Genomic DNA, 14,487 nt, shown 5'->3' with positions numbered 1-14,487 from the left:
TGTGCGGGGGGGGGGGGGGGGATAACGATGTTACATCAGAAAAAACTAAAATCCAATTCCCCATGTCTAAGCATTATTAAGACCTCTGAAAGATTCATTCAAGTCAATTTAATTACTAACTAAGGCCTTATTTTTTGGATTAATGGNTGTTACATCAGAAAAAACTAAAATCCAACTCCCCATGTCTGAGCATTATTAAGACCTCTGAAAGATTCATTCAAGTCAATTTAATTACTAACTAAGGCCTTATTTTTTGGATTAATGGATTCAATGCCTTTTAAGATTTTTAGAGTTTGCACAGGAACCTTGTTAATTTACCTGGTCTGTTTATTTTTGAGAGAAAGAGACCTCTGTGGATTACACAGAGACCTCTACATATGATTCGCTGTATATAATAACACTGAGGTGATTCTAACTGGGAGAAGTTTCAGCTGGTTGCAATCTGAAATCCTCAACGCTAGATGCCACAAAATTCCCCTAAATCTTATACGCTATTCCTTAAACAAAGAAAGTTGCTCTGTGGTATTGCTTTCCCAACAACTGCATATTATTTAAATGTTATAAAACACATTCTCTATCATAAGTATCCCTCTAACAGTTAACTTAGGCTGTTACTAGATGCATGAAAAGCCCTGGGATTAACAGTATATACATTTTACTGAAGTGCAGAGCAGTTTATTTAAATTGGGGCCTCCAAATTTAGTGATGATATAATGCATTTTGGTCTGTTTTTTATCACTTTCAGGAAGAAACAGGAAATATTGGGAGATAGTGGAGAATACATGCGGCTCGGTGCTGGCTCAGACTCAAACCCACAAAGCGGCAGTGGTCTGGTATCAATCAGCACATATCTGACATATGTATTGCAGGGAAAAGTAAAAATAGACTACGCTTATGAAAATTATATCAATTATGGTAGGAAATGGGCTTTTTGTATGATCACTGCAAGAATTACTAGACTTTGTCTCAATAATGGGTTTTACTGCAAATTAAAGCTTTTTAATTTTCCGTTAATGGCATAATTATAATGCAACCACAGGAAAAAATGTAGAAAGCCCAAATTGCAATATAATGCAGAGGGCATAATTATAGCAGAATGCCAAATATGATGTGTTTTTCTGTAAAAATGTCATAATTTACCTAACTGCCTTTCTTCTACAGAATCACAAAATTGGAGCAACATAAGGACAAAAACACCAACAGTCTTTATGGTGTTGCCAATGTTGACGGTGTTAAGTAGCCTAAATGGGATAGAGGAGGGAAGAGGCTGATAGTCAGGAGCACAGAGGGCCAATCTTTTGGAAATAAATCCTATTAGCAGCAGACAGAAGGACTTTGTACATCAAGCAGCCAACATTAGTGCAGCTTTTAGGGTAATGTTAGTTTTTATACATAGCTCTTTCCACTGTGCTGCGATTATCAATAAAGTTTTGATTTTCTAAAATGAGGTGGCTAAACGAGGACCGTCAGAAATATACTGATATGTAATATTTTTTGAACACCATTAATTCATGCTTTTTTTCCTATGAAAAATGAATAAATCCAAGTTGTTCAAATTACTTCCATATTGTACGTAGTCTGCATAATACTACAATTAGGGAAAACATTAATACAGCATAGCATCACCGTATCTTGCATTGCAATATTGTATCGATGAACAGACAACAAGCATCAATTTCATTATGTACACAATTAATAATGCAAATATAAATCTAACTTTTAATAACCAACAAGAATTCAGTCGGTCAGTATACATTTTACTGCAAGAAAAACGATTCAAGTGAGATATACATACTGAAAATTTATCTGATTAGATAAAAACAGATGTTGACAAAGTTTTTCTATGGAGACATAATTTGCATTTTTTTAAAATAGTAATACACCACAATATATGTTGTCACAATACTCAACATATCATAAATTGCAATGATATTGTATTGTGATAATATTTAATCTTGGGGCCCCAGATATTTCCCTCCACTATATGGCACATAACATATTTTGGATGTAAAAAAAAAAAAAAAAACCAACAAAACTATGTTGCTTATCTTTGATTCTGACAATAAACGCTGCCTTTTCTTTTTTTATCAGTATTTTTTCACAGTGCAGGACCAGCATTTTTCTGTAATAATAATAATAATTTCATGTGACTAATTTACAGGTATAATGGCTTATTGTTCCTAAATGTAATCCCCAGAACTGTGGTCGTTAATCCTATAATAAAGTGACAGAAGCTATTGTTACTATAACTGCGTAAAAAATCAGAGGAAAACTTTAAATACTAGAAAGACACATTATGTTGATATTGCATCAGGTTAAAACGACCATAGTATATGTTTAAACAGTGTAAAGTCGGTATGTGACCCAGATGAATATTACAGGAATGTAGCATGCTTTTTTTCTGTCGCTAATCCACTTCCAAACAAATGGCGCAGCTAAAAGTGGCTCTTGAAAAGTATAAACTGAACAATATGACACATATTTACACCGTTATCTCAACGTTTAACAGATATTAATCACCGCTGTACCTCTGCCGTAACCTTGTGTGTGTTTGGCGAAGCTGCGGACCACAGCCTCCACCGCCTCCTTCAGCACCGCCGGGTTCCCCGGGTTACAGTGGCCGGCAGCCCCCGGCCCCAGCCCCGCTCCGATACCGCCGTACAGGCTGTGGAGCTGCAGCGGGGGCGGCGGCGGAGGAGGCCCGGACGAAGCGGACAGAGAGGCCGGGGAGGGCAGGAGCGGCGCAATGGGGACCGTCACCCCCGGCCGGAGAGAGGAGCGGAGGGTCCCGGTCGCTCCTGAACCGAATCCAATGCCTGGCTGTAGCCGCTGAGGGCGGATACTGTCCGGGATAACGTTAGACTCCATTGTCCCCACGTAATGTCTGCCAAATCCCGGTCTGGATTAGATTTGCACCGACGGTTTCGGAGTCAAAAACGGTCTCTGAGGGCTGGATGAACAATGTGTTGGCAGCGTTTTTGTCAATCACAGCCGAAAGAAGTAGTTAGCCGATGTTGATTCGACACATATCACCGCTGCTGTGCATCCTCACTCTCTGGATTAGACTGCGGGATTGTCAGTCAACTGATGCCTTCAGGGTCCCCTCGGACTCTGCAGACTCCCAGTTAAATCATCCACTCTATTCCAGAAACTTCAGATTCCTTCTATTTATGTATTGTTTATTTACAGTACTGTGGAAAAGTCTTAGGTCATCTTAAACTTTGTTATTTTAGCAAGGTTATAATGATCACGCATATTTATTTCTCAGTAGTCTCTTGACTAAAATGCAACCCAAACATATGGAGAATGTATAAACAACAAAATATTTCAGAATAAAACAATTTAAACAGTCTGAGGTTGCAGTCTTAAACGCTCAAGCAATCAAAATGAGTTTAAATATGCTAATCTTCTGGTGTATTTACATCACATTGCGCTCAAGACATGTCCAAAGCTTAATATTGATTGTTTGAGTTACCTTTTGTTATTGTTGTATGATTAAATGTTTCACACCGAATATTGACTTCAGTCTGAAGACGCTATTTTGTTCTAATTTTTTTTGTTGGTTTATTTTTGTTTTTTGTTGTTTTAATGCATTGTACATGTTCTCTGTATTCCATTTGCATCTTAGTAAAAAAAAAAACAAAAACAGAGAAATCCATCTATCTATCTATCTGGGTAATTCACAAAGTGAAATTAAAGATAAATTCAAGTGAAGCAAATATTCCTAAGCATTAGTTCAGGTCCACATACAGCCCAAGTTGACGAGTGAGCACGACCAGTACCAAATATTTTACAGTTTAACAAACTTTGATGAAGGAAAAATGCTTGATAATCAGTTTGGGTATAAGTTTGAGATATCCTGAAATCAAATATTTATTTTTTTTCTAGGAATTATGGAGCAATGTTTTTATAGTGCCTCAGTTATCAGATTTGAAGTCATTTCAAGGTAGACATGTGGAATATTTTTAAATTTAAAGAATAAAAATGCTTTTTGTGTCTATATAGTCAGAGATATCCTCAACTGAAATTTAGCGGTCAGTGTCAGGAGTTATCTATATAATTTTTCCCATAAAAATCAAAGAATAAAGACATCCTCATCACAGTTTAGTGGCATTTACTTTTTAATTTGTCTGCAATAAAATCAAGTTCTCAATAACTTCATTGAAATGTCACACTTTGCAAAGTCATTTCATGGGCCACGTTGGACCATTTGGTGGGCTGGCTCTGGCCTGCACACCATATGTTTGACACCCCTGCTTTAGCCAGAGAGGACTCGCTATGCGGCTTTAAAAAATGAATAATATGAATCATTCTAAAAAAACGAACAATGTTTATTTATATCTATGAGGGTTTTACATTGCAATTTATCATTGATGTGAGCCTAAAGAAAATCGTTTATTCTCCAATTGTAAAAATGTGTATACAAAAAATAAAAACTTCATCAAAACTTCATGAAAATGTCTACAGCCTGGCACCTTTTACTTTAAATTTTACTGAGCCGCTATAGACATGGCTAGTCTTGAGTGTCTCAAGCTTGACTAGCCATAGATTACAAATCCCAAAAAATTAGGTTTAAGAGGAGAATAGAGAATATATTAGTGCATGGACATTTTTTGTTTTTGCTTTCATCACCATCACATTCATTAAATTAAGGTACCAAATAATCAGAAATAGCTCAATTACCTTTTAGTAATGTCAAATATTACCCCAAACTGATTTTTTTGTTCAAAAATGTTCCTTGTATGGATGCACCATAATATCGGCAAGTCATCAGTGTTGGCAGACATTGGCTTTAAAATGAAATATTGGTATAGGCCAACGTCCCGATTTTTTGTCAACATTACAAATTGATACATGTTTTTTTTAACTGACAAAGGGAACAGGTACAAAACATCAACCCTAAGTTGAAGAATTTTTCTTATTTTGCACAATGACTGAATATTATATACACAGAAAAGCATTGTGTTTATGTCTCCATCTGCTGTTGCACCATCACAATAAGAATAATATGATGTTAATATTACTACAAAGAGACTTGATAATCCCTAAAATTTGGTTGGGGAAAAAAGTTGATGTACCGATATCGGTATCGATTATCAGTCAAATGGATTGTTTATATAGCCGCACATCGGATATAGGCAAAAATTTCTATATCATGCTTGCTCTTGCTGTTTTGGTAGCAAAGGTGGCTGACCCCTCTGTTATATGCATTTTTGTTAATTATTACGACATTTTCTACAGCGCCTGAACGCAGCAGTGGAAAGTCAAAGAAACATCAAGCCAAGAAATGTGAGCCTCCCCTGTTCTCTGGCACCAACAGAGTACAACAACTACAGTGAGGGCTCACAGCTCAGCTCTGCAGCCTGAAGCATGTGATTAAAACTTGGAAGCAAAGTTTACTCGATAACAGGGAGAAAACAACGATGATCTGTCTTTGAAACAGATCAGGAAAGTATGAAGTAACTGGCTTTAACTCTGAGTTAGTGGACCACCGAAGACTTGAAGAGGAAATGGGACCTCCTCTTGAGCTTCCTAAAAGTTTTTTTTTCTTCTTTTTCTTTTTTATGACTTTCTGGAGCTTGTGTAATTTTTCATTCTTTCTGTGGTCTGGTGAGAGGCCAGAGGAGGAACTGGGGAGCATTTGAATATCTTTTTTTTTTTCCAAAGCTGAATCTGTAAAAACATATTTTTAACAAATTTGAGTAGACAATCACAATCTAACATCTAAGAAGTGCACTGTTCATATTGTTTACTTTAACGTACACACAACATAGAGGAAAATCAACAAAGTAATTTATCAGAATTGCAATGAGTGTTTGTCTCACTGGAGGGCGTGCTCTCATCTCATTACATCAGTTAACCCTTGTGTTGTCCTTGGGGTCATTCTGACTCCAAATTAAATCTTTTGCCATCAAAATATTTTTTTTATACCTATGTATGTAAGGTCTATTGGCCTTATAAATGTGTGGTAATGGGTTGGACTGAAGTGAGACTAAAGGTGTTACACAGAATTGACTGACAATTTATTCAATATGTTTTAAATAACAGTCAAACAAGGGCGGGGTCAGAATGACCCCAGAGGACAAAAAGTGTATGGCAATTGGGAGGACATTACCTCAGCTCAGTGACTGGTGTCCTCCAGTCCTTTTATAATGCTTTATTTGTGTGTGAGAGACATTTTTTTTCTCTGTTATTCAACTTTGTTCCTCTGACTGTTTGTCAAATTACTGTTATTATAACTAACTGTTGACCGAAACATGTCTTGTTCATCACGGTAAGCTGTCAAATGTCAAAACCACTGGGTCCATCCATCAGTCCTCCATCGGGTCTTCAGACGAAGAAGAAGGAAGACTGTACCCTCTATCAGGGTACCCCAATGAAAACTGTCTAAAGGCGAAATTCGTTGGTTTATCAGAGAATAAAGGATTTTTACATTATTACATTTTAAATATTTTTTTATTTTTACTTTTCTTTTCATTTTTAGATTTTAGATTTTCAATCAAAGTGCTTCAGGTGCCATTTTTAGACTGCCAGTCCATACCATGGACTAAAAAGTCAAAGACAAGGACTTGGGACTTGGCTCGAGACTTGTCTCTGGACTTGAATGCAAAGACTTGAGACTTATTTAAGATTGGCAAAACAATGACTTGGTTCCTCCTCTGATAAAAACTCTTTGAGATGTCTATAGTTTGTTGGCAGTTCCACCCAAAACACATTTCCCCTCTAAACCTCTCAGATGGTTTTAGTTAAATAACAGTTTGGAGCCAAAAGGAAAAAAATGCTGCAATAATTCACACAAAAACAGCAAAGCTGAGGTAAAGTGAATTCAAATGTGTGTTGCAGAACTTTGTTTTTTCTTCTTTGCAGCCCCATTAATCATCTAAGGACCTGTCAGATTTATCTAGTGACCTTTGAAGGAGGCCCTGACCCTTAGGTTGAAAACCACTGGACTAAACGACCTAAATGAAGCTCAAACTAGCTCCACCCTGAGCAGATAAAACCCAAAAATGCTGCGTACATGTTGATGCATTAGTAAAAAATACTATTTGCTGGAGGCATTATTACGTTTTACTTTTGATACTTAAGTACATTTTGCTGATAATAAGACTTTTAAGAAGAGGTTTGAATACAAGCCTAAATAAAGGAGAAGACAATGTTTTTCTTTTTTTAAAAAAGGTTTAGGTTTAGTGCTGTGTGAATATAGGGGCAGTTTCAGCAAATATAAAATATATTTTTTAAAAACTATAAAAGTTGCCAGCAGTAGCTTTAAGATAATGGTAATTTAACTTCTGTTATTGATTTTTTTTGTGGGTATTACTTGTAAATACTGTTCCACTACTTGTTATTACACCATACAAAGGTGGAAGAAGCAAACAGATCCTTAACTTAAGTAAAAATAGTTTAAAAATACTTGGTGACAAGTAAAAGTTCTGCACTCAAAAGAATTCTTTTAGTTTAAGTACATAATTATCAATAACCAAATTACTTAAAGTAATAAAAATGAAAATATCCATTATGCAGAATGGCTCGTTTCAGAATAACAGGTATTATCATTAATGCATTAATACATACTTACATACATATATATATATTATATATATATATATATATATATATATATATATATATATATATATATATATATATATATATATATATATATATATATATATATATATATATATATATATATATATATATATATATACTGCTGTATATGAATATATTATATATTTTAATTTATACTGCTGTTAGCTGAACCTATATCGACATATTTTAATTTATAAGTTGATTTATTTTTATATATATATATATATATATATATAATTTCTGAATTCAGAAAATAACCAAATAACTAAAACTGTTAAGTTAATTTAGCAGAATAAAAAATACAATATTGGCTTTTTAAAATGTAGTGGAGTAGAAGTATAAAGTGGCATAAAATGGATATACTCGAGTAAAGTATAAGTATCTGCACTTAAGCAGTGGTGGTGTCTGACAACTGTACTTACTTTCCATACTTAAAATGTTAGATTAGTTTATGAATTACTGTTGTGATAAATTAACCCTTTGAGACCTGAGGAAATTGGCTTGATGTCCCTGAAAACTTAGGTGAAGGGCAATGAGCAACTTCAGAAGAAATTACCCCACAATTAGCAAAAAAAAGTAAAAGAAAAATATCAAAATAAAGAAATGACATGAAAAGGGTGCTTAAAAATACTAATAATAATTCTGTAAAATAAATTTTAAATATAAGATTATTATAATTATAATTATAAATGTAATTTATAATACAGTATAGTTTTAGTTTAGTTTTAGTAGTGATTTTCAAAATCATTTATTTTTTTGTAATTGCAGAACAGTTCTTCACTGCCTTTTTCCACCATGTTTTCAAAGAAAAGTAAACATGCTCGAATTTCAAAGGATTAAATACTTGTGAGGGTTTCTGAATGCAGCACAAGAAAAGTAATGTCGATCCAGGTTTCAAAGGGTTAAACAACTGACACTATATAAAGTATATAACATAGTTTCACTTAGCTCCACTTCCACTGGACAAAAGATTAAAATGCTGCTTAAATGTTACTGCAACAATAACAAGTAATATCATTTGGGTTGTTTTTTTTCTCTATATATGTTTCTGTACTGGTCTTCTCTTTGAATAATAAGCTCTATCATTGAGTTCAGCCAGACTGTTTTTACCACCTCCTCCTGCTGCAGTGTTTATCAGGTCTGTGTCATCCCTGCATGCCTTGCATACCACAGCAGAGATGCTTCCATGTCTAAAGCTTTTTTTTCTTTTTTTCTCCAGGATGGGGTTAAGGGACGTAAACAACCTCGGCTGTTTCCAGCAGGGGAGTCCAGGGCCGGCGGTGAGCAGACTCTGGACAGAGAGAATACATTCCCACATCTGGTTTTGATCTCAGCTTTACAGTCAAAATCTGACTTTCAAACACTCCAGTGCAGGGCTTTCCCTCCAGATGAAAAGAGACTGCTGGGATTGTCATCCAAGTCTTATTAAACAGCTTGTGTTGTTTATGTTTCCCGCTCACATATTTCCCCGTATCCCCCCCCCCATCTTGAATTGTTTATGACTGACTGGAGTGGAGTTGGAACGAGAATTAATGACTTTACAATGGCCATATAGATTAGTCGACATAACAACCTGTTGGATGTATACCAAAGGTAGAAGGTTTACATCCACATGAATGAGCGTCATCCATAAAAACAGCTGACTGAGACATTCTTAAAGACTGTATCAGTTAAAAGCAAACCTCTTATTAATATATTTATTTATTAATAATGCTGTACACTTAGTTTAGACTAATGAATCTCTAATGTCAAATAAAGGGTTTTGTAGCCTATTAAGTGTGAAACAGGAAACTGAACTTTTACTCTTAATTCATTAAATACCTGTTTAAACAGACATCAATCCTCATAATTAACATTTATGATATTCCCCAGAGCTGGAAGAAAAAAGGTTTGATTTATGTTTAACATAATTTAATTGGGATACTAGAGATATCCTTTTTTTTCTCAAAAATGTTATTTATTTTTATCTTCCAACATGTCCCTTACAGTGGACATCAGGTCAGTTTTTTTCATAAAAGATTCATTTAATTACATTAACCTAAAGTTACATTATAGGCCTGAAATTTGATTGCATTTTGGAAAAAAAGCAATATTGAAATCATTGTGCACTCTTTTATCTGATTAGACATACAAGGAGGACTGACCTTAGCTCCCCAAACATTAACCTTATGTTTCATGGCAACACTCTTTCAATTAATGTTTATTCTTATTAGGACAGTTAGGACTACATAGCAGAGACTTTTGCCACATACCACATTTTTTTGTAGGCTAGTTTGCAACATCTAGACAGACTTTTAAATAAAAGTAAATACACACAACTCAACATTAAAACAGCACAAGTCACCTTGATCTATCAGAGCTCATCAGTCATGTGCAAAAAACAAACATGTGAACAAGTGAAACAAGTGAGAAGAACCTGATCATTTTATGACCACATGACTCATCCTTCTTTTAGGTAAATGACTGAAAAGATGAGCACAACCTACATATAAGGTTGTATTCTATAATTATAATTTAAAAAATAAAATAAAATAAATTATCATTATAAATAATAATAATAATAATAATAATAATAAGAAGAAGAAGAAGAGAAGAAGAAGAAGAAGAAGAAGAAGAAACATCCTTTCCTTTTTAAAAAAACTGAAACAATTTTTTTTTTATTTTAAGGTTTACCAGTATTTTAACACTACTTCAGCATAATAAAATGCAAAGTAAAAAACAAGAATATAAGGGGACGTTTTATCACTGAACTTATCTGTTATCATATCTGTTGAAGCTGATGTGGCAGTATACAAAGTTCTGGCGTGGCTTCACTGTCACAGCAGTGATGCTGTTCATGATGATTAAGTATTGCATTTAATCAACATGATAAGGTGCGCACTTATGTGGGACAGTCAGCAGAGCAACAAATGGACTTTGGTTTATTTCGCCCAGGTGGCAGAGTGAGCAGCAAGGGTCAGAGCTGTGACTCCTTTACCAGCACATTTTTCTTTATCTTGTCCAATCAGAATCGCATTACAACAGCGCTGCATCACCAAGGAGGACTATAAGAAGAGCGAGAGTCCTACAGCAAGGCACCATCCGGTCCATATTCTCCTGCGGTACAGGTGAGTCAAATACCTCATTATCTTATGGGCTTAAACTGCATTTGAAATTCTTCTTGAATGTAAAACTATCAATTGTTACTAAACTTAACACTGAAAGTAAATTGTATCCCTTTATTGGATATTTGACAGGGGAAGTGATGATAAATTGTGGCAAAGGGAGGATTGAATTTGAACAAATTTTAAAGGAAAACATAACGAAAATGTTTCTGAACTATATTTGTATTTTAAATTTCCATTGTTTTACTTTAACACAAAGTTAGGGCAAGATCCCTTTCAATCTATTTTTTATTTCTTTATTGTTTTACAAGTTTTAGAACAGAGGTTCTTGTTGTTTTCCTTAAAGCTTTCTTTTATTGTATCATGTAAATCTTTTTATTTGTTTATTAGTGCATGAAACTGCTAACTGCACAACAAACTGCCCTCGGGGATGATAAAGATATCCTGATGCTGAATACAACGCTTGAAAGCAGCCCTAGGTGTTTCAGTAGAAACACTGAAGTAGCTGAGGACATTTATGTTGATAAAATTAGGACATTTACATAAAAATTTGATGCAGAAAAATTGGTGCTTTAAAAGCTAAAAGAATTCAGAAAAACATACAGTTAGAAATGTTGCAAAAAACAGTAAATTCTTTGACAATGACAATAAAATAAAATTAAAGACTTGAGATTTGGTCTGCTAGGGAATGAAAACATGGGGGCAGTGGGGTACTGTGGTTTTTGAGGGTCTAAGTGACCTGAGTGTTTGTGGATTTCATGTGATGCACACAGTGTAGTCACTGTAAGTATATTATATTGTATCAGTAAAGTAAAAGAATATTCATTTTAAGTGGAAAAACTACCTTCATCCACAGGTGGGATGTGCTATAAGTGGATGGTAAAAAATAAGTAAATAAATGCATGCTAGTAAATTATGAAAACATTATATATTATAAGTTCCCATGAAATGTATTAACAGTAAAAAAAAAAAAAAAAAAGGATTTTTTTTTCTGCTCTTGAATCAAAGCAGTAAAACACAGAGGTTGGTTTTGTCATCTTGGGAACACACTATCTCAGATCAATTAACCCAAGGTTCACTTACTTGCTTTTTGCTGCCGCTGTTGACACGTTGTCCCTGATAAGCCAGATAGAGATTACAAGTCAGTGCGTGGGGGTTTGGACAAACACACTGTGACTTGAAAATATTTATTTTATTACCTCACAAATCCCCATGCTGGTATTTCTAGAAAATGTGAGAACTTCAATCAGTGAGTCATATGATTGAGCAACAGCAGGCATTCCTACAGTCAACTTCTGAAAAACAACTTTGTAGAAAAAACAAAACATTAATGGCAAACAAGAAAAAGGAACATGTGGAATATTAACATCAAGTTTTATCATCGTCAACCATTCAATTTAACAAAAAAAACTTTTTTTTTTTTTTTTAGGTCTCATCCACTCAGCAGCCATGAAATTCTCACTCATTGCAGTCATTGTCGTGCTTGCTCTGGCACAAGGTATCACCTCCACTCAAGTGCTTTACATTTGCCAAATTTCACAGCAGTTTAAATGTGTTCTTTCTAATCACAGTTGTGAAAAAAAATATTTACTTGTTTTTTTAACTCTGGAAACCCACAGGAAGCTTTGCACAAGATTCTTTTGACATCGACAGGCTCACTCAGTACTTTGAGGAGATGAAGAACAAGGTGGTGAAGGAAGTGACTGATCTGATGAACAACCAGGACCTGGCAAACCAGGCTCAGTGAGTACAGAGAACGCTCGACCTCAACCTCAACCTCCACGCACAAAGTAAAGGTTGAGTCACGACTCGCTATCAGAAAAATTCAAACCTAAACTTGTGCAAGTATTGTAGCATTAGCACTGGATGTTAATTCTGACTAGTAAACTAATTGTAAGAAAATGCATTGGTGGAATGCAAGATACATTTACTCAGTTTTTGTACTTATAGGTTATTGTACTTCACTTGGGCATTTCCATTTTGTACTACTTTATATTTCTTCATTCAGAAAAGGCACTAAGTTTTTACATACAAAACATAATTAAGCTCAGTGTAAAAAAAATATGATCTTTTAATATATATTCAACTATTAAGCAATATGTGAGGTATTCAGTGCATTGGTGATCATGATCAAATATAAAATACGGTGACAATCATAGTCTTTTGCATCAATTATATTCAGTATTGAAATTAATTTTGATGCTAATAATGATACTTTTACTTAAGTCAAATTTAGAATGCAGGACTTTTACTTACAATGAAGTAAATTACCGCAATATGTCCCCTGCCACTGTTAAATCCCTGTCTGTAAATGGCTAACTTAAAAAAAATTTAATTAACACATGAAAAGAAAAAAGCCACCTTGTAAAGACAAACTATTTGTATTAAATACAATAAAGTTAGAGTTCGGGGCTGCCTTACAATTTTAAGTTGACTTCAGTTGTGAAGAAAAGTTGAGGTAATTTTTCAACTAATTTTTGTCAATTTAAACATTACTTTCTTTTTTACAGTGATTATAAAGCCAAATTGAATCACTGCAAAAATAACCCAACTTGTCTTCTCAAATTCAGTCACCTTAAAATTTTTACCGCAGCCCCGACATTAACTTTTAAAAGTTAAAACAAAATGTCTTTTTACAGTATCCTTTTTGCTTTTACTGTGTCCATTTTCATTTTAAAGTCAGCCTTACATGTTTAACAGTGGCAGAAAACAGAGTTAAACCATTTATTTAAGTTAAGGTAGCTAAACTATTTGAAAAAAAACAAAACAAAAAAACAGCCTCCATTACATGTTTAAGTCCTGTTTTCCAATTTAATGTAATTATTAGTAACAAAATGGACTTATGCACAACACTGTAAAAAGAAACCATTTGCTTTAAACATAACTGAATTTAAAAAGACAAATTAAATCATTACAAAATGATCTCAACATGTCGTCTCAAATTTTGCTCCAGCCTGCACACAATTTTTTTTTAAAGTGCAAATTGCAGTATTTAGCACTAAATTGTTTTTTGTTTTTTTTTTTCCTGATAGTAAAATCTTATTTATATGTTAAGTAAACGCAAATGCACAAAGCAAAGAACCCCTTGTGCCCGCTTTGACTATCACCACACTTGTGAGCTCAAGATATTACCAATTGGACCTGTTTTTCAGTAGTCCAGGACACATGATACTAGCAGAGAAATGTGTATTTCTGATTTTTATACATGGTGATTCATCATGGTCTACCTCACAGGACCTTCATGGATGACAGGAGAACCCAGCTGGAGCCCCTGGTCGCCCAGATCCAGGAGCATCTGAAGTCTGCTGCCTCCACCGTCGAGGAGCAGATCCAGCCCCTGGCCGCCAACGTGCAGGCTCAGATCCAGCCCCAGGTCGAAACCTTCCAGAAGCAGATGGAGGCCATAGTCAAGCAGCTGACTGATAAGGCCATCACCAACTAAGCGACCTGTCCTTACAAAAGATGCGCATGTGTCACCACACCACCATCTTGCATCTGACGGCTGGCCTGAAAGCCCAGGCAGAAGTACAGCAGCCTAACGTGTGTTTCGGTAATTGTTGACATTAAACATCTGTGTCCAAAAGCATAATAAAACCTGAAACACAACTTCACTGTGTCACTTTCATTTGTGTGTACTTACCTCTCCTACAGATTAATACAAAAAAAATCAGTTATAGTGATCGTCTTTAAGAGGCCGTGGCGTTCTCATTTCTTACACTGAGGGGAAGCTAACGAAACTAGACAATGTTAGGCAACCATTGGTACCAATGAAGGGGCTTATGTAATGCGCTAA

The 14,487-nt window shown here is 34.9% G+C and overlaps 2 protein-coding genes across 2 annotated transcripts in view; one reads left to right on the top strand and one right to left on the bottom strand.

The window, feature by feature from the left end:
- The window catches only part of lix1l (limb and CNS expressed 1 like), a 12,831-nt gene extending 9,783 nt beyond the window's left edge, over nucleotides 1–3,048 (bottom strand). The window contains exon 1 of the mRNA XM_042507205.1: nucleotides 2,529–3,048. Within this exon, the coding sequence (XP_042363139.1) occupies nucleotides 2,529–2,868 (340 nt within the window). The 5' untranslated portion in view covers nucleotides 2,869–3,048. The remainder of the gene's footprint in view (nucleotides 1–2,528) is intronic.
- Nucleotides 3,049–10,504: 7,456 nt separating this feature from the next.
- On the top strand, nucleotides 10,505–14,300 carry LOC121957870 (type-4 ice-structuring protein LS-12-like). Its single transcript, XM_042506661.1, has 4 exons — nucleotides 10,505–10,697; nucleotides 12,124–12,192; nucleotides 12,314–12,437; nucleotides 13,929–14,300. The coding sequence occupies exons 2-4, from the start codon at nucleotides 12,144–12,146 to the stop codon at nucleotides 14,134–14,136; spliced, it is 381 nt and encodes a 126-aa protein (XP_042362595.1). The 5' UTR covers nucleotides 10,505–10,697; nucleotides 12,124–12,143; the 3' UTR covers nucleotides 14,137–14,300.
- The last annotated feature ends 187 nt before the right edge of the window (nucleotides 14,301–14,487 follow it).

Source organism: Plectropomus leopardus, chromosome 18, assembly GCF_008729295.1.
Source record: "Plectropomus leopardus isolate mb chromosome 18, YSFRI_Pleo_2.0, whole genome shotgun sequence".
Taxonomy (NCBI): Eukaryota; Metazoa; Chordata; class Actinopteri; order Perciformes; family Serranidae; genus Plectropomus; species Plectropomus leopardus.
The sequence above is the reverse complement of the archived record's forward strand: the minus strand, read 5'-3'. Positions and strand labels throughout refer to the sequence as shown.

Excerpts from the sequence above, each read along its gene's own strand:
- LOC121957870 (XM_042506661.1), top strand. The coding sequence starts at position 12,144 with ATGAAATTCTCACTCATTGCAGTCATTGTCGTGCTTGCTCTGGCACAA. Across the intron at positions 12,193-12,313 it reads CGTGCTTGCTCTGGCACAAG|GAAGCTTTGCACAAGATTCT; the intron begins GTATCACCTCCA and ends GGAAACCCACAG. Across the intron at positions 12,438-13,928 it reads GACCTGGCAAACCAGGCTCA|GACCTTCATGGATGACAGGA; the intron begins GTGAGTACAGAG and ends TCTACCTCACAG.